Source organism: Osmia lignaria, chromosome 3 (assembly GCF_051020975.1).
Source record: "Osmia lignaria lignaria isolate PbOS001 chromosome 3, iyOsmLign1, whole genome shotgun sequence".
Lineage (NCBI taxonomy): Eukaryota > Metazoa > Arthropoda > Insecta > Hymenoptera > Megachilidae > Osmia > Osmia lignaria.
In genome coordinates this window covers 9401482-9422038 of record NC_135034.1, presented here as the reverse complement: position 1 = coordinate 9422038, position 20557 = coordinate 9401482, and the positions used below count along the sequence as shown (strand labels likewise).

Here is a 20557-nt window from a genome sequence, read left to right as displayed (position 1 = left end):
AAAGTTCTGGAGTGTTTTGACATATGGTTACCATAGTGACAAATATATTCACACAACATATTCTCCTTATTCCATGTTCAGACACGAGTTGTCCTAAAATAGATTCAATGAAAAGTCCTTAGGTGAAACCCAATTTTACACATGTTTATTAAAGCTGTCTCAATACAATTCATTAATTTTCATTAGCACAACCTGATATTCCTCCCCATAATACATACAAATAAATCCATGAGAAAGTGGTAAACCCCTTAAAGAGATCCCCACAGTACCCAGACCTCACAACCTTTTCTTTAATATTTTATAAACGACGGTGTCTCATAATGTTACAAACGTTTTTTCAACGCGATGCAATGCCGGCATTGGAAGATATCGCTTACATTGAATGCAATGTAATAATTATATATAAAATAGAACATTTTGGAGATAACGCTCAGATCTGTACAACCGAGAATTATACATTCATCGTGTAATATATATAAATTGTGTAATATACATATATTCACGTGTGTATATATATATATATCTATTCATGTAGATCTATATAAATGTACATATACGTTAATTTATATCTTATACATATGCTTACAGACTTTTGCGTAAATTTTGCTGATGAAGAGTTAGGATAGTTGGTCGCGTGAAGGTAAATGAATACCTATGTATTGCGATGAAAATCAGAGAGAAATGTAAAATATTTTGTTAACAAGAACGTAATGACGAGACTCATGAAAACGAAAAAGAGAAATAAATTTAGAGATTTAACAGACAAGACATGTTACATTCTCATACGTCAGTGTACCACCGTTCCCAATCAAGGAACAACCGTGCATTTTTTAACATATTAATGACACACATAACTGCTCTGAAAAAATTGCTTAAAAATTTCACTCTGTATCTACAGAAAATATGATTGATTCTATATTATTTATCAAAAATAAATGCATTAAAATATTATTCCAATAGTGACTTACAGATGTAACATCAATAAAAATGAATTATATAAGAAGAATTTAAAAAGACTATACAGTACAAAGCTTTCAGAGCTTCTTCTACAAATACGGATAAGAAATATCCGAACCAGAATAACAACTATCCCAAGAACGATTCTGTACAAAATATATATATATATTAAAACTCGTTTGATAATAGTTTAGCAAAAAAGAAGAAAAAAGAAGAGTAAACGCCTCATGATATTTACATCTATGTCACTACATTGCTCACTTTCTGGATTAGTTAGCTTATTACAATTCTTCTTACTATTAATTATTAATATTATTACATCAAAACCCTATTTTATTTATCTATGTGTTTTGATTAATACGTAACCTTGGCTCATTATCTTTGATAAAGGACACATTTCATTTTTTCATTTTGAGGCGATATCGATGATCATGCTATTAATATATTTTACAATTAGAAAGTATTATATGGTGTCGATAAATATCTGCAATGTGCATCTTTTGTATTTACAATTTCTTCTAATTAAAATCCTTTACATCCTTATTGTTTTTTGTTATAAATAATATATCATTAATGCTACGGCGCTCCTTATTTCTCATCAGTTCTTTTTTATTTTTATTTTTTTCATTTTGGTATAGGAACCTTTTTCGACTCACACATTATTCGAGCTTTTTTCTAACCAACTCTTCTAATACTGTTAATTTTTAAACGATCCGGACATAACTCGTTTTGAAATGATAGCGTTAATGAAACTTCTAACAGCATACATACATGTACACTCGGGTGCAACATAGGCTTCTTTGGACTTTAATCTTAGGAGAACCCTGTCCTCTGTCCTCTAATTAAGAAAAGCCCAAGCTGCACATGACCATAAGTTTATACATACACATCTTGTTCGAAAATCACTCTATATGCTAGCTGTTAGAAACTTTCGTTGATTGGCATGCGAATATTATTGCGTTTTTTCATTATATTAAAAGTAATCGCAAAGAAATCCCACACTGACATATTATCACTTGAAGCTTTACAATTTGTTCAACAGCAAATGTTTTAATATCAATCGTGACAATAATAAAATTACTTTGTCTCGTGTACTTTTGTGACAAAGAATTTCAGTGCTATTCAAATGTTTCATAATTGTATGCAAAATTTTAATCTAAACATCATAAACATATCTTGCTAATGAGAATAATACTTGCAGCTGCCTTCGCATTTTCTTTTGTTCGTATCTCTCAATAGATGATCCTATAAATTTTTTTTTAAAGACGACTCAATAAAATAATTCACTTTCCGCTGAAAGTATCTATAAATGTTCCAAGACACAAAACCATGTCCTGTTACATAAAATGGTTCTACAAAAGTGTGTAAATTACGAATTAATACATAATTACAGATTCTTATGTACAAACATACAGTCTCGTCATGGAATGGTATGACACTATATGTATTACATATATATATATTATTACTTATCTTAAATACCCTTACAATTGTTTCTTTGCGACTATAATACAATCGTTATACCTAAGAGTTCATATTACTGGCGAACATTGAACAATGTCGACGATGACATATACGTGTAGTAAATAATATCATTCGTTAAACTCGATGATTTTAAAATCACGGATTATTAAATTTATACAAAAATTCAACGATATACGCTGTTCATAGGAAATGCTTCAATATGCACAATGATGCAGATGATATAAACAAATCGACCATTAAAACAGATTGAGATCAATGAAAAAATGATTAGCAGAAATAAAGAATAAAAATGACCGTTACTTCCTTTTGTTTCTTTTTTTTCTGAGAGCTTAAGCAGACTTAAAGATAGCAAGAAAGATGTTTTTACAGAAAGAAGCTCAGTTTAACGCGTGACTGTTTCTACGCCTTAGGAACACTCTACTGTTAACCGGATACACTCTGGTTAATAGTATCAATGAGCTGCCAAGAGCCAATTTAACTGGAGCTTGTCGACCACCAGGTAATCTGATGAAGACAGTGGCTACAGCCGCAACACCGTCATCGGTAGGCTCCACTGCTACTGGTTTAACATCACTGTGAAAGCTAACTAATTTATTGCGTCTACTTTTTCGCTGAGGCGAACTTGGACTACAGTCGTTACCATCTCGATCGTAAATGATGGTAGCTGAAGCGAAAGGTCTCTTAGCCATGTGTAACATTTCGACAACGTGTCTTCTCCGTGCTCTTCGTACGTCGGCTGCTTGTTTCGTTTTCCAAGCGACTACGCAAGCAGCTAAGAATAGAAAGAAACAGGAGAAGAACACGGAGAAGAATACGAAAAGATCTATGTGAAGTTGATCTTGCCGGAAAAAGATCATCCCGTACGCGGCTCGGCCGCTTGTTTCCGGATAAACTGGATCAATTGCTCTCAACGCGATGTGAAACTTTGTTTGATGAAGTTCGTGCTTATCTTGTGGCAAAGTTAACACTAATCGATTTGTAAGGTTCCTTACCACTAAGAACGTGTTTCTGTTCTCGATTGTTAAAAAAGTAGCCAAACCTTCTGCGAAGCATTCCATTACAATGTACTGAGGGCCGGTATTCCAAGTTGGTTCTGTGGTGGTGCCATTAGATGCAAATGAAAATGTATTGTGCGGATGAAATTCGACGATTCTCATTAAGCTACGAGTATGTTCATCGAGCCACATATTGTGCTGGTCTTTATGCCACACGAATCTGCTGTCCAGTTCAACCTAAAGATAAGTTAATGTTAAAATAGAGTTGAGAAGTTAATATATGTGGAATAATAGAAATATTTCAAACGCATACATCTTGATAGCCTGTTGACGAATTTAAAGTAACAACGAAAGAATCGTCGCGCGGGCTGAGAAATAGATCTAAAGCCCCTTGAGTTACATCTACCATAACTCTGATATCAACGTTCATAAAACGAGGTTGTACCATGTAAAATACCGTCTGACCGGGATTCAATGGTTTTGGCTTCATCTTACACTCGTCTGTAATTGATTAAGACAATGTATTAATAATATATGATGCATAAATGTTGATTAAAAACACTTGTCATCGTGAGAGAAGTACGAACCATAAGATCCTTCACATATAATAGAATGTTGCAATTCAAGAAAAGTAATACTTAGTTAAAGTGCTTAGTGCATGAATACAATGAATGTATATGGTAGAAAAATTGCAATAAATATGACAGAAAACAAAATGGTGAAATAATACACGTTTATAGATACTTGGTAAATAACTTACCTATCAACTTCGAGTCAAAACACATCTTGTTATCGACAGTTACAGTTTTATAACACTGATGACCCATGGTTGGTGTTCCAGCATAGTTCTCCTTGCATTTACTGCATTGTACCATCCAGCATGGCGGGCCGCCGGTATTTGAACCTTTTATCGGACCGCTAGCACAGGATGGTTCACTTTCTGTATTATTACCACAATTACACTTTTCTCCTGTTACGGGATCACAAGTGAATCCATGCCCATGACATTCACAACTACAATATTAAATAATCTATTAATTAATATAAACACTCTCAAAATGCAAAAACTCGAAAATACTAACGGCCGACAGATAGCACGAGGATCTTCTGTTCCTCTGAAATAACCGGTCATACATTCACCACACTTATCACCTTTAGTGTTATTCCCACAATTTACACATTTTGCTTTGGCTACAGGACCTTCGACCAATTGTTTCTTTAAAAGTTCTATAGACATTTTGTCAATGGAATTTGGATCCTATAAACGGTATCACATATGATTTATTCAATTTTAATGTATATATCTTTAAAACGTGAAATTAACTTTAAAATTACCGGTACAGTCATGCTTTCGTTAATGCAAATTCGTGTATGCCCGTTACAATATTCAAGACATGGTACGCATTGTCCATTATCAGCTGGATTTCCAACAAATAATGGTAGACATTTGTCGCATTGTGGTCCCATCGTATTATTATGACATTCTAAACAGACATCTAATTTGTCTGGGCCTGCACAATTACTGTGACCATTACATTGGCATTGAATGGAACAATTGGCACCTACGTAACCAAAGTCACAACGACAAACATTTGGTTCTACGCAAGTTCCTCTAACACAACCTTGCGTACACGTTGGTACACAAATTCGTCTAAAAATGTAATATTTGTTAGATATATTAAAAAATAATAATAATGAATCTGAAGTTGAAATCTCACCTTCCAAATTCATTAAACGACGACGGACTGAAATAAAGATAAATCATTGAATTATTTAATTAAAATTAATGTTATTAGAGCTAATAGAAAGGAAATAAATGTACCTTGCAGTTTTATATCCATCACCACACAAACACTCAAATCCTTCTGTCAAATCGAAACATTGTTCACTTTTTGGGGAACATGTGTGGTGTCCATTGGTACATTCGTCTTCTGGGGGACATCGTACATAGTGCCAAGAAAATACTGGTTTTGATGAAACGCTAGGAATTAACATTGTAACATTGTCCGGAGCTTCTGAAGATTCTAAATAATGCGGAAATGTCGTAGTTACGAATGCTGTAATCGTTTAAAGAAAATTAATATAGGGAGATGATAATTTAGAAATTGTACTTTAGTTTTACATACGTGGTTCAGTCTGAGGGAATTGTTGGTAGTATAACATTTCACATGTTCCACCAGCTGGATGATCTGTAGGTGCTTCAAGTGAACCTTCTGTACATATTCCTTGACCGGTTATATTAGCTAAATCTAAAGAACACCATCCACAGTGTGAATGCTTTAAACACGTGTTACACTGCTTGAAAACAGAACATGGTTCAGGACAATGATCCATATCCGAGCTTCGCAATACTAATCCGCATACGCCTCCAGCACAGTAAAGAGGTTGGTACGATGGAGAAATGCACTAGAATTTTTTTAATAATCAGATATTTATAGTAATGTTAATTATTCAATTTAAATTTTGATAATTGTTTTATTTACTTCGTTAAGTTGTGTCGACCATCGACATTCTCGCCATCCACCTTCTGCTCCTGTACCCTTTAAACAACTTTTGCAATCTTTATGTTCTGCGCATCGTTTTTCACATTGCGTGCTTCCCATTTTGATGCTTGATCTCTCAAAAATGTAATCCGGTACACAATTCCAATCATATGCCGGTTCACCGGTTACTGCTAATCCCAATTCAGCTAAGAATATTTATAAAAATTATTAAGAACTGTTAATAACTGCTGTTACATTTTCTAATCTCTATTTGAAACTTACAAGTTTTTAAAACCTGTCTTGTCCACACGCAACCTTCGAGGCTGTTACACTTCTCACAATCACTTGCTGGACATTGCCGTTCACCGCACTGATTCACGTCGGCCATGGATATTTGCCTGATGCTGCATTTATTTAATTCATCGCAAACTTTCTCAGACGGTATACACTTTCCACTTGGACAGTTTGTGCACCATTTACATACTGGCTCCTCATTTTTATAATATGGCCATTCTGCTAAACACTCTGTGCAAGTTTTAAAATTTTGACATTTTCTACTTGCCATCCATTCTGAATTACAAAATATTCCATTTGATCGTTGAGCTTGGGTAACATTAATATCGCATCTGAAACAGAAATTGCTTTAGTATTTTGAAAAATGATCACGTGAAGTGTTTACGGTGAACATTTACCGATCATCTTTGTTAACTGAAACTTCATTAGAGAAACAGAAAGAAGCGTTATTCCCACTGATTGTAATAACAGAGCAGAACGAACATCCAAAATATTTTCTGCAAGTTATTTTATCCGTCCAAAGATTACACAAATCTTCAGGAATGCTTATTAGAGTGACGTGACTTTTGATTCCACCGTCAAAACCTCCAACAACGTATACCGCATTAGATTCTGGATCCGCGTGAGTCATTGCATGGGCATATGCAGGTGGTGGTGGACTTCCAATAACTTCCATGTCTTTCGTTATTAAACGGATCCACAAATTACATGAATATTTATAAGCGATCAACGAATCAGAAGTATTATGCGGATTTTGGCGACCACCAAATATTACCATGTACTCATCAGTGGTGACTGCAGAATGAAGAAATCTAGCTTGTGGCTGCAATCATCATACCAATCAATCTTTATTTACCCAAAATAATTAAATAATCATTTACTTACCAAACTATTTCCATCGGTAAGATCATCATCAAATGGTGGAAGCACAGACCACGTTCGAGTTTTGTAATTCAGTGCATACAATTTGTTGGAAATAAACGTACGATTTATTGCATAAGTATATCCACCAAAAATGTAAAAGCTATCCGACTTGCTATGGTACACAGTTGAATGCCCGTAAACACCTAATGGTCCATTACCAATTGTATTTATCGTATCCCAAGTTTCTGTCTCCAAGTTGAATTCCCATACTGTATCAAGGTATCCATACTTAGGGCTGAATCCTCCAATCAATATTAGACTTTCTGATTCTCCACTTCTACGTAGAGTCAATGTATGGCCGGCTAAAGGTGATGGTTCTCTATTAAACTCATCCTGTATAATTTGCATCCATCTTTGATTTTGCAAACTGAACTTCCAAAAGTCGCTCAGTGTATTGTTCGATAATCCTTGAATGTCTTCTTCTTTCATTGATAATCCACCATAAACGTATATCTGTTGTCTACTATGCACAATCTCGGCTGCATGAAAGTATCTACCTTGAGGCATAGAAGCTTCTGAAGTAGATTCGACAGTAATTGGCATCCATGTATTATTTTTGGTATCGAATAATCTGATATCATTTAAAGGACCATGACTGAGTGAATATCCTCCAAACATCCACAGGCTACCCCTTCTGTCGGCAACTAATGTATGACCAAAACGTGGTAGAGTTTTTCGGAGATGATCCAAGTGATCGGCTAAATATTCAGAATTAAATAATTCAGTAAATATTAATTGGTGTTCTTTAATCTTAATGGAGCAATCGCGACCTCCGTAATCAGCTGTGCAAACACAGCGTCCATAGCCTTTATCACAAACTCCTTGTTTTTTCGACGAAGTACAATTGTTAGGGCATATTTCGATGTCGCAATTGATTCCTACAAAACCGATTTTACATAAACAGTTTCCGTTGCGACATTCTCGATTTCCAGGACAATTGTTACATGTCATTATCAGATAACTTGCATTAAAACCCTCCACTTCATCTAGTTGTTTATAATGAACAGTAAGGAAGCCAGACTTAGCTTCCACAGTTACAGGGTAGTCTGTACTTTCTGTACAGTAAACGCCAAGTAGCTGACTTTGATGACTAGTCGATGATGAAACAAATTCTGGAAGTCCGTCGTATACGTAGACGCTGTTCTCTTGGCAACTAACATTTATATCGCTGTGTATAGTAAATTGTATTACACTCTGAGTTGCTGAAAGCATAGTATCCGATGAAAGATCTGTTTTTGGGCTTACTATCCAGAGACATTCTCTTGTTGGTGAGTCTCCAAAATGACTTTCCCATAAAGATGACTGCGAGTGTCTGCTGCCAAGACCTTGTCTACCAGCTCCTTCGCCTCCAAGCATTCCTCGTGACATACAACCGTAATAACACATTCCACCGTCTCTTGGATCACCATAATATCCTTTCTTGCAACGTTCGCACATATCCCCTTCGGTATTGTCACGACAGAAACATATACCAGACCGATTGCAGATACCTAAATCTTTGTCTCCGTGTTCATTACAATTACACTTTTTACATCCAAGTGGTGTTATAGCATTACCGTAACTGCCTGCTTTACATTCTTCGCAATATCTACCGGTAGTCCAGCCTTGACATTCGTCGCAAATACCTGGGCCTTGTACACAAGTGGAATGATTGTAACATCCACAATTCGTTCTACAATCTGGTCCTGTCCATCCAAGATAACATTCGCATTTGTAATCAGGTGCTTCGCTACAGTAGCCATTAACGCATTTTTCGTAACAGGTTTTCGTGCAATTCTCTTTGCCATCGCCATTGAAACCTTTCTTACATTGACAACTATAGCTACCGTGGGTATTAGTACACACTGCATTAGGATGACAATCATGCAGGCCTAAATCACACTCGTCAACGTCTGGACATTGAGCGTAGGCCCAACCTGATTCATCAGATTCTAACGTTGTATTCTGATCATCGTTAATCACTAAACTGCAATTGACGTGTGGCTGATTGAAGTCTCCCTGTACACATGCTCCCATAATAGGATTTTCTAAACTATAACACCAACCACAGCTTAATGAATGTAAACAACTAGAACAGTTTGTGTGCCTACTACAGCTTTTGCACTGATCATTGCCTGTTAGAGACGATCCAGATCTTGATGTTACTCCCATTAGACCAGCTTGATCCATCCATTCTCGACATAATCCAAATTGATATTCAGACGTGTATACCGAGAAAGAGAAGCATTCCTGCGTAGCTTCGCACCATACACACCTCCCACGTTCGTCCAAACACTGTGTACAATTCGAACGTTGTCTACAGGGAATTGGACACTGATCAAGACTAACAACTGCATTAGGTAGTCTCCCTATTCGTGCGCAACGAGCTTCTTCTGTCCACCATTCACATAAATTGCTACCGATGCAAGATTCACAAGATATGTAATTAGAACAATTAGCACAAGTTGAAGGAGTGATGGTTAAATAATGCCATTCACGGATTGGAGTACCATCTTCGTCCCATTCTACGTCAGCTATACAACTTTCAGTCTCGTTAGTGGAACGTGAAAGACATTTGTTAATAATATCACACCAACCGCACGAAGAATCAGTTAAGCAATGAAGGCAGTTTTTATATTGATGACACGATCCATTTTGATATGGTTCAAGATATTCGAACGTAAAAACTTTTGGATTCTCGGTTTTCTTATTGTGAGTTATTTCCATTTTACTAGCGTACGCGTAACTCGTCGTAACCATTCTCTTAGATTCAAAATCTAATAAATATCGTCCTGGTAATAACATCATTTGATATCCGTCGGGCCATTTCGTTGGAATACACTGCGATGTCTCAGCAGTTAAATTTGCAACTAATTCCTAACAAAAGTAAGAAAACATAGGTAGCAAATAAATGATTTCTGAATTAATTCCAAATGCAAAGGTTACTTACCAATTCTTGAGGATCATCGCTTCGTGATACATGTAGAGTGGCACTGTTATAACTGACACAAATTTTTAGATGTTCCACTGTGCTATCCCAATAGAAGTGAGGTGGTCTGAGAAAGCCGATTAATCTAGCAATCATTTCTCCACCAAGGGCAGATTCTGTCTTTGCACCTTGCATGGATGGTACATTGAAATCTACTGTAGTGGCATTGACTATGGTAACCGAATCGGGTTGACTAAAATTTACAGGGGGTTTATATTTTAAAAATGTCAATCCTGGTCTTTTATCCATTTCGCGACATTCTTCGACCTTTATAATTTCCGTGCCTTTCGGACCCCACCATCCAGGTATTTGTAATGGTGTATCATCTCGTAGACCACAAACCCCATAATTATCATCTTTGTGGTGACAACGTGCGTTCTGAACGCACCAAGTACAAGTTCCGAGATTTAATTTATTCGATACAGATTTTTTGCCGCGGGCAGTCGTACCCCAACCCCCGCCAGGTTGACCGTGTATCAAACATGAATGACAATCTCCAAGTGCAGGACAAACGCCTGGACAACGAGTCGTTTGGAGATTAGTTGTACAATTACTACCAATTGTTCTACCATAACATATCTATAATAAATGAAAAATATATGACATTAAATCAGTACTAACCAAATATGGAAGATTCTGTGTATTAGGATAATACCTCATCTGCTGAACACCAACCACATTCTGGATTAGCTGAACATTCCATTAAACTTTTATGTTTTGAACAAATCTGTTCAGGTTCTATGTAATCTTCGTCTCCAGGCGCAAGCATTGGTGGTAATGTATAGGCAAGTAAATCTGCATTTACATTTCCATGATAACCACCAACTAATAACAAAGTATTTCCGTTTCGTACATCTGCCGCGTGTGCAAATACTCCTTGTTGCTTTGGATAACGAGAATCTACAGATATCAGAACAAATGTTTTAAAATAAAATAAATTAAATGTTTATTTTTTATCATTAAAATATTAATTTACCTTTGTCATTTAAACCTAATACGTCATGATTTACCCAAACGTGACAGCCTAAGTGGTAAAGATACATTTGATTATCATAACAAATTTCTTCTTTGTTATGTCTGTGAGAATATCCACCAAACACCACTAAATAATTCCCTGCAAGATTAATTGGAAAAAAAAAGAATTGTTGATACCTTAGTTCATTGGTAATTTTAATCTTGAAAGATTAATTACCTATAATATTGCAAGTATGAAATGCCCGTTCTCTCGGAACATAAGTATCTCTTAAATGCGCTCTCGGGTAATGAATTTCGGACCAAACTTTTCTGTCAAGTTGAAATACAAACATTCTATCTGATAATTTACTAAATCGTGCGACGCTAGCTACTACTCCTCCGTAAACTAGCAAAGAATTTGTGGCGCGATGGTATACAGTTGAATGTGCTACTACGCGTACGTCTAATTCTTTTCCCCCTCGAGGATGTACTTCTTTCCATCTTTCTGTACTTACTGTAGGATCGGCTAAAGTAGAAAAATAAATTTAGATTATTTTTTATCTTAAGGGGTATTTAAAACACGTTAAGTACAATATAAACTTACATAAATTCAATTTGATCTTATAAAGACTCGATGAAAATTCACCATCAACCGTGCTACCACCAAAAAGATAAATATAATCATTCGCTAAAGTAAGAGTATGTCTTGTCAACTGCGGTGGGTAGAATGGAGAATTTTTAGCCCGTAATGTCCACGAACGTGTGTTGACATTGTAATGCCATAACTCATTTGACAAAGAACCATCTTGTACTTTTCCGCCATATATAACAAAACCACCTATTGGTAAGTTGTAAGTCATATTATAATTGCATTATTTTTTTTTCTTATTTAATGGATACACAACTGACCCTCGTATCTACAGGCAGCATGACCATATCGTGAACTCGGTTTAGGTAATTCATCAACTGGTGGATTTGTAGATTCATGTTTAAATGATTCATCTTTTTCGGATTTAGGTTCCGGACTAAAAATATTCTCTCCAATGGAATCATCAGCATTTTCTTTCTCCCAATTTAATACGTCGCTTCTTATATTTGCCGCGCGAAGTTCTTGATAAAGATCTAAGTTTTCAAGATTTCGACGATGTCTAGTATAATCATAAGGAATAAAAATACCATTAATCGTGATTTAATATTAAATTGAAGTTTGATAAATCTACGATAGGCTTCCCGAGGGCAATTGTGTACTGTACATCTTATTATTACCTTGCTGTTTGTGCATACCGAGGCTTAGGATGCCTCGAATGTTTCCTTTTCAGATCATCATTTCTTTCTATCCTAATTGTACTTTTACTTGATTCACCATCTCTGCTATCTTGGGTTCTTTTTTCATGTTCTTTATGTTCTGCTGCGTTTTTAAAATCGGGCCAACCATGCTGTTCATTTTCTGCGTTTGCATGATTACGTAAACTAAAAGTATTATTGTCTTTAATACTGTAAAGTACTCTCCAAATAAGGGACGACGTACGAAGACCGTACAGTTCCTTTGCACCCGCTCCTATCCGTTCTAACTCAGTAGCAATGAGCATAGGATCTAAATATTCCGCAGATGAGGTGCCTTCTGTTTTAAGAATATATGACATGTAGAAGATGTAATATGATTTCTGTAATTATAATAAATAATTTTAGTGTTTGCTACTTACCTAGTACATTACCATATTCATCTTCCCATTGACTTGTACTAAACTGATAGACTTCCAGATCATTGAGTATATAATTGAGATCATAACCACCAAAAACATAAAGAGAATCAGTTTCTTTTATATACACTGCTGTATGTGCTGCTCTTGGCCTAAGTCCACCTTCTGAATGAGAAAGCCAATGCCACCTATTTATCAGATATAATAATTAGAAAGTAATTGAAAGAATGTACTTAATAGTATAATTAGTAACATACTTATTTCCTTCAGGATGTGTTTTATGTAATGAGCAAGACTGTCCTGAATATCCATTATGGCACTGGCATCTTTTTAAACCACATTCCCCACCATAACTACAATTATTGGGACAAAGAGCTCTAGAGCAATCTCTACCACCCCAATCATTTTCACAGAAGCAAGTATTATTTATACATTTTCCATGATTTGTACAATTATTTGGACAATTTGTAACTGAAAATTCTGCATGGAAACCATCCAAAACGTAATTTGTATCACTATACAGTAAGATTAACATCTGCAATGAAATACAATTGAAAGTTATAGCAATGGTAATATTTCTTAATAATCTTAGAAAATGAATTACTCATATACAACTTATCATCAAAGAATTTCATATCCACTTACATAACCAGATGATGATGTCACTTGTTGTGGCTCTGTTTTTCCACTGAAACTACCTAGGAGCGGAGATCGAAAAGAGTCTCCATCATAAACAAAAACATAATCATAACTACATTCTGTTCCCATTGTACGAAAACTTAATGTAATAAATTGACGGCTGTTGTTAGCTGTAAAACATTATACAACATTAAATAATCACAACATTTAATAACCACACCATTGTTATAAATACATTAAAAAATTTGTCTACCTTTTATAAGCCATTCACAATGAGAATCTTGAGTATAATTTGAACCTAAAGGTCCATCACTAATGATTCCCCAAGATTCAGTAAAAACTTTCCTTGTTTTATCACATGGAATTTGTTTTGGAGATGTTTGCGGAGCTAACTGAAAGCCCCGCAATAGGCAACTCCACATTATGATCCATATTGTGGTGGATGAGACCCACCCCATTACAGTATATTCGCCTCACTAATGTTTGATACAATAAAGTTCATCATCCACATTCATTGGATTGTTTTTTGAGCAATTATATTGTATGGGACTCATGTAAGAAATCATATCTGAAAAAATATAGTTTTTATTTCTTTCATTATCTTACAGCTGTTTGTTGTTTATAAAAACAGTGTACTACTTATAACAATTTTGCAAGACAACTGTAAGTTTAGTTTTAGCATTATGTAACTGATTTAGTACAAAAATGACATACATAAATTTTATTGAAAATCACATTATGTTTTCTATATAGCTACAACAATGATATCACAAATAAAACAATAGAATATTATTACTTAGAAACTTAATATACACAAAAATAAACAAATTATTATATATTTGTTTAACGGCATGCAATAAAATTTATGTCACAGTTATTTACAAAAATGTTTAACTATTAGTTTTATTGAGTTTACAGTACAAACACAATTTTATAATAACAGCAATTAAACATGCAACCATCACAGTCACGTTGTGTAGTGATCATGTAAGTATCGAGGCATACCATTTGCAGGATTTTATACACTGATCAAATAAAAAAATTGTAACAAATGTCAGTTCATAAAAATCGTATTATAAGACTTATAGCGACAAACAACGAGGGAACTGGACACTCGATTATACTTTTCTCATCGAAACGAAATCAAGGAACATTCTTTAACTAAATAGATACAATAGAACCTCAGCTGGAATTGAATCAAAACATTATGTACGTATACACATACACGTCAAAAAAATCTGCACCTTGCTATACTTTCAATAGTCGCATTCTCAAACGGCAATTATTTCGTAAGCATGGATCTTGGGTACACCCAGGCCCTCCAAACTCTACTCTTGTGATTTTGATGCAAATTTTAGGTCTGCGCTCGAGTACCAGGAGACGCTGATGTCTTGTATCAGTATGACATGACACGAATACAAGTTTGTCAAACAATTATAATAATAATTGCTCAGTCTTGTGCTGCTTTTGACTGATTTCTAAAAAAGAAAATAGAATCAAAGGGAGTGAAAATTGTCTTTTTAAATGTCAGTTCGAGGTGTTGGTAAAACAGGCACGATTATCATACCGGCTGTGCTCTCTGCACGCAGACCTAACCTCATCTGGGAGTGTTTGGGATCCCATTAACCATGAACCTTCAGCAACATAGGCATGTCCAGTCTTCTGCATCTGTAGTCACTGATTAGAAATACTTAGTTCAGATCCCATTTGCTAGATGACACTGTTCGAATAATTTTTGAAATTTTCTTGCCCACGTAATACAAAAGTTGAAAACTATTATAGTTGTCTTTGTTACGCGTTTATAAAAATTTTGGCTAATAAGCATATAATTGAGGGAAGGGGGAGATGGTTGTCAAAGGAAATAAATAACATTCAGTATTACGTTCACACACCATACTTTGTATTTGATACATAGCTTTAAATGTTTAGAGAATATTGAATAATCTATGTACCATTTCTATTTCAGCATCATAAAATCATCATGATTAAATGTTACATTAAGCTTAACATTTTAAAGTACCTTGTCTGTTCCCAACAGTGGAGTCATATTTATATATAACAATGGGAATATAACGTAATTCCGTAATTATGTCGAGTAAAAAATTTTGACAATCACAAAGAATACGCAAAATAAACGGTGCCTGGCATATGTACATCTTTTGTCTGGTATTTACCAAAGGTAAATATACCAGATATATCTAATGATAAGTCAGACACTTAAAAGAAGTACTTGAAATTTACACGCTTTGTCAACTAAGATGAATTGTTTATTTATATTTTATGCGAAAGATCGATGAATTCTTCATTAGGATTCAAATGAAATTTGTTACGAAGAATGTAGGGAAATGTTTGCTACTAGGCACTATCTTATTTTCATACCTTACTATAATCATCAACATTGTAGATATAATTCTACCTACAATTGACATAAGGAAATGAAAGATACATAAGGAAGTTTAGATTGTAATATAATAGTAACATATAGATTACTTCAAGCTCATGCGATTAATAAATCTGGTGATAAAACGATCATTATTTATCAATATCTGTCCAAAATGTATAGAGGTCAAGTTTTGAATTTATAAAATCGTAATTGAAAGTATACTCTTGTTTAAATGAAAACTTTGGTTTTAAACCAAAGCTCTATTAAACAGACATTCACTGTACGTTTCTTTAGTCAATGTTATATAGGAGAAAAATTCATCCTTCCATTTGTTGAAGTTTGTCTTCAAGACTATCTTGACTCTCGTTGGTATCGTTCAAATTAATTGTATGACTGTCGTGATCAAGTTCTATCACAGAATCTGATAATTCATTCTTTTGAGCTTCTAATACATTGTCTGAAGGTTCAAAAATATCCGTAGATTCCGAAAGATCTTGTTCATCTAAAGTTAAATTTGAATTTTGTTCAGGTTGTTCAATGACTTGTTCTTCAGAAACTGTTTCTTCCATTTTAACGTCAGATTCTTGCGAATCCACCACTTCCAACGAAACAACATTTTCCAGTTTAATGCTCATTTCTTGATCTTCGGATTCGGTTCCGATAACTTCTTCTTTCAATGTATCGTTATCTGCATTAGAAGGACCTGCTTTCGCTTTGTCATCAAAACTTTTCTGAGAAGTTTCAGCAAGAGGCGATATTTGAGTGAGATTGTTTAGAACTGTTTCTTGCATCTTGGCTACATCGTCAGCTGAATCTAATATATCACATAGTTCTCTATTCATTTCGTCCACTTCTGATGTTTCTTCTGTCTTTACAACAATAATTTTCTTATTTCCATAAACCTTAGAGCTGGTTATCAATGGTTGCTTACCTTCTCTTCTACCAGCAGTAACAGTTGTTGGTGTTGCTGTTGTCGAAATCGTAGTTACTGGTTTTGGTGTTGCTGAAGTTGTTTCTTTCTGTACATTTTCTGTTTGTTTTACTTCACTTTCAGCTTTATTTTTCTCTGGTTCCGGTTCAGAACGAACATCTTGTTTCTTTACTGTCGTAGTTGTTGTCACAAGTGCTGTTGTTGTTGCAGGATTTGTGGAATGTACTGTCACATCGGTGTCAGTATACTCTTTTTCTTCGTCGTACATACTTTGCTTCTTCTTCACAAATACTCTCTTCAAAGGTAACTGTTGTTCATCATCAGATTCGTCGTGGCGTTCTGGTGACAACTCCTCGAGAGGTTCGTATTCTTGCTGCTTACGTGCCTCTAATTCTTCTATCTTTAAGCGTTGTTGTTCCACTCTTTTCTCCAGCTGTTCTAGTTTCTCTTTAGTTTCTTGATCACCTCGGGTTAATATAGGTTTTTGTACAGTAGTTGTTTTCGTTACCGAAGAAGGTGTACTTGTAGACTGAGATGTTTTCAACTCAAACTTGGAAGATTCATTTAGAGAGGAGTCATTACTTTTTACTGTACTAGATGATTGTTTTACGTCTGTAGGTGACTGCATTACAGCTTGAACAAGACTTTGATGTTTATCAAGAGGTTTCTTAACAACAACCCTTTTTACAACATTGCCAGTTGGTAATTTAGCTAACTCTGCTGGATCTATTATTGTACCATCTGGATTCATAATAACTTCTCTCGTAGTATCTCCTTGACGAATGATTCTACGAACGATAACCCGTTTTGTAACTTTGTGCCCACTGTGTGTCTGACTGGTACCTGCTCCATCTCCGTCTTTTATTGCACTAGTTGTTGTTTCGGTACTCCCACTTGGTTTCCTCACAACAATTCTTTTTATTACCTTAATAGTATTTATAGCTTTGGGTGTACCACTGACCGACGGGGATGCTTCCACTTTCTCTTCTTTACCTGAAACTTGATTCTGTGAATTACTTTGCCCTTGCTGAGATCTTGCTTGATTCGCAGACGTAGGTGAATCTTTATTTTGTTCTTGACCGCTTTGATGTTTCAAAGGAATCTTGTGCTCCTTGAATACAGATGCTACAATCTTTTGGACTTGTGCTTCTGTCTCGTCCACGCGAGAAGATTTTGGAGGTTCGTCGTTCTGTTTAGATTGCGAAGGTTTCGCATTCATCTGAGATTGATTGCTACTTGGACTTTGCTTCACCTTCGTATCTTGTACTTCCCTACGTTGAATAGGCATTAATGTTTTGATAGTTTTCTTAATCATATTTCCATCCTTGTGTCGTACGAATACGACTTGTTCCTTTTGATTCTCGTCTTTTTCAGATCTGTCTTGTTCCTCCTCACTTTCCATCGGTTTGCTTGGTTTTGGAAGCTTTTTGACAATGTATGCTGGTGGCTCGTAATCGTCATCTCCATCCGAATATTGTTCCTCCTCTTCGTCCTCGTCAGAATCTAACTCGAGTTTAGTTTTACTGTCTGGCTGCAATCCATCTGGTCCCATTTTTTCACCAGCTTCAATGTGTTGTTTTATATGAGTGACGTAATCCGCTCTGTTCCGACACGACTCCTGGCAAACATCGCATGTCAACCCCATACCTGTGCGTTTTGTGTGCGTTAGCTGATGTACTTCTAAGCTCTCTTTACGTTTAAATGCTTTACCACAATCCTCGCAAACATGACGCTTTTCTACAGAATGTGTCCGCATGTGTCTGGTCAAATGATGAGATAGCAGGAATGAACGAGGGCAAAGTTTGCATAAATATGGTCGATGTCCAGCATGAGTTGTTAAATGACGAGCTAACTTTGTACTTGTATGGAATGCTTCCTTACAGTATTCGCAATTAAATGTCTTGTCTTCGTTATGTAGCACCTCATGACGTTCCAGACCTTGTTTATATGTGAAACGCTTATTACAAATATTGCATTGGAAGGGTTTCTCTTTTTTGTGCACAGAATCCTCGTGTTTTTCTAATTCTTCGGTTGTAAAGAATTCACGGTCACAATGTTGACAGCCATAACGTAATTCGTCTCTATGAACTTTCTCATGACGCTGTAGCAAATTTGCTCTTGAAAACTGTTTGTTACATACTGGGCAAGAGAATGGTTTCTCCTCCGAATGTGTAGTCATATGTTTTCCAAGATCATATTTAGAGAAGAACATGCGGTCGCATTCTGTGCATTTATAATTGCGGTCACGATGAGCTCTTTGAACGTGGAGAACGAGAGCTTGACGTAAAGGAAAAGTACGATCACATTGATCACATGCATGTACCCTTATCTCACCTGGTTCTAATTTAAGCTCTTCTTTAGTGCTGTTTGTCTCTTGATCACCTTCGCTACCACCGTCGTGTTCCTCTTCATAGAAATCATGTTGATCTTCTTTTTCTCTTTGTTTTTCTGCTTGCCTATCTCTTTCCCTTCCTCTTTCCCTATCCCTATCTCGTTCTCTTTCCCTTTCTCTATCACGATCTCGGTCACGTTCCCTATCTCTGTCTCGTTCCCTTTCTCGATCTCTGTCTCGTTCCCGGTTTTCTCGTCTTTCCCTATCACCATTATCAACTCTAGGTTTTTTAGCACCTTCATTTTGGGACCTTTGTTCAGAAGGTCGCTTGTTATTCATATCAGGTGGATCATTTGGAATTGGAGGAAATGGTCTTGGTAAAACACCAGATAATGGATACGCTCTTAATGCTTCATCTGCTTTCTTACATTGAAGCTTAAACTTGTAGGAACGGTCCAGGTTCCAGCGACACATGCTGCATATCATTTGTGGCATTCCATCTGCTGCATACACCTGAAATATAACATGTTAACATATTAGTAATTTAATACATTAAAGGTAATAGGTAAAAAATTATTGTTTATGATAGAAAAAAATATTGTTAAAAAAAATACTTATTAGGAATGTAATGAAACTGTAAAATAAAAAACACTACAGTGAAAAAGATACATTTTGAAAGATAAATCAATAATGATAATAAAAAATAAATATATTTGTATATTCTTAAATATCGGTAGTAGAAAATATCGTAATCATATCTAATTGTATATTTTACCATCGCAGCGTTTAAACAAAGTTATCGATGACAAAAATTATTTTTTCAATTGCAACATGCATTTAAAATTTTGAACTTGAAATTGTTTATCATTTGTTACTAATTAATATATATTATTTATTCTATCAGCACAAGAACATTTCTTGTGATCGGATATTCAGGCGTCGAAAACATTTGACTCGATCGGTAAATATGATATCTGCATTATCCAGATCATTAGTTGTCTATTTGACTACTATTCATTTTATTAATTGAAATGTATCAGTGATAACAAATAGTTCAACAAAGGTGAATTTTGTTAATACAAAATAAGAATAATGCGTATTGAATAACAGCGACACTTAAAAGGATATCTTTCTCAAGAATATGGTATGAAAGGTAGTGAGAGAATGAATCGGTGGCGGTCGACGTCGTCTTCAAAGAAAATAATTACCTCTATGGCGACGCACGACATGATCTGCAGGGTAAGCGGTACTTGAAACGGTTTATTATGATCCCTTTCATAAATGAAGCTAAGTGGCTCGGATTCCGTCAAGCAGAATCGGCAGACCCGCCTGGAACGAAGCGGCGCCGGCCTATTCTCCATGTTTTTCTGACTACCGTCCGTTCAGACACCCACAAAGCACACTCTTCCGTCTCTCAGCTCGTCCTTCCTTCGAATCTTCTAGATCACCGTGTATTGGAACACGCTGTAAGAACAATAGTTTAATTTGATTCTAATATATCTCTTATTCAGA

At 35.5% G+C, this 20557-nt stretch overlaps 2 protein-coding genes and 1 long non-coding RNA gene across 5 annotated transcripts; 1 reads left to right on the top strand and 2 right to left on the bottom strand.

Moving 5' to 3' along the window:
* Positions 1-195: 195 nt before the first annotated feature.
* Positions 196-14761, bottom strand: Megf8 (multiple EGF like domains 8). Of its 2 annotated transcripts, none has more exons than XM_034338828.2 (24): positions 14405-14761; positions 13653-13967; positions 13406-13569; positions 13018-13295; positions 12764-12948; positions 12327-12681; positions 11970-12208; positions 11665-11898; positions 11299-11586; positions 11083-11220; positions 10762-11006; positions 10068-10685; positions 7100-9994; positions 6613-7037; positions 6203-6546; positions 5921-6126; positions 5564-5843; positions 5260-5494; positions 5156-5182; positions 4773-5088; positions 4520-4695; positions 4198-4451; positions 3751-3938; positions 196-3674 (listed from the first exon to the last, which is right to left on the bottom strand). In XM_034338828.2, exons 2-24 carry the CDS (start codon positions 13855-13857, stop codon positions 2820-2822), a joined length of 9150 nt encoding a protein of 3049 aa, XP_034194719.2. In that variant the 5' UTR covers positions 13858-13967; positions 14405-14761; the 3' UTR covers positions 196-2819. The 2 variants fall into 2 exon arrangements, with proteins under 2 accessions (XP_034194719.2, XP_034194725.2); XM_034338834.2 differs by having other exon boundaries at positions 5260-5461.
* LOC117610983 (uncharacterized) lies at positions 14246-17460 on the top strand. Its single transcript, XR_004583048.2, has 3 exons — positions 14246-14386; positions 14480-14608; positions 14758-17460. It is a non-coding gene; the product is annotated as an uncharacterized LOC117610983 (long non-coding RNA).
* On the bottom strand, positions 15344-20406 carry LOC117610971 (uncharacterized). Of its 2 annotated transcripts, XM_034338836.2 has the most exons (3): positions 20254-20406; positions 19048-19558; positions 15345-18360 (listed from the first exon to the last, which is right to left on the bottom strand). In XM_034338836.2, exons 1-3 carry the CDS (start codon positions 20404-20406, stop codon positions 16100-16102), a joined length of 2925 nt encoding a protein of 974 aa, XP_034194727.1. In that variant the 3' UTR covers positions 15345-16099. The 2 variants fall into 2 exon arrangements, with proteins under 2 accessions (XP_034194726.1, XP_034194727.1); XM_034338835.2 differs by having other exon boundaries at positions 15344-19558.
* Between the last annotated feature and the right edge of the window lie 151 nt (positions 20407-20557).

What these genes read in the sequence shown, in the direction of transcription:
- Megf8 (XM_034338828.2), bottom strand. Translation starts at nt 13,857, where the DNA reads ATGGGGTGGGTCTCATCCACCACAATATGGATCATAATGTGGAGTTGC. An exon ending in TTGTGAATGGCTTATAAAAG is followed by an intron (nt 13,570 to 13,652) that starts GTAGACAAATTT and finishes AATGTTTTACAG; the next exon opens with CTAACAACAGCCGTCAATTT. An exon ending in ATTCCCTCAGACTGAACCAC is followed by an intron (nt 5,495 to 5,563) that starts GTATGTAAAACT and finishes AAACGATTACAG; the next exon opens with CATTCGTAACTACGACATTT.
- LOC117610971 (XM_034338835.2), bottom strand. Translation starts at nt 20,406, where the DNA reads ATGGAGAATAGGCCGGCGCCGCTTCGTTCCAGGCGGGTCTGCCGATTC. An exon ending in TGTCGTGCGTCGCCATAGAG is followed by an intron (nt 19,559 to 20,253) that starts GTAATTATTTTC and finishes GTTATATTTCAG; the next exon opens with GTGTATGCAGCAGATGGAAT.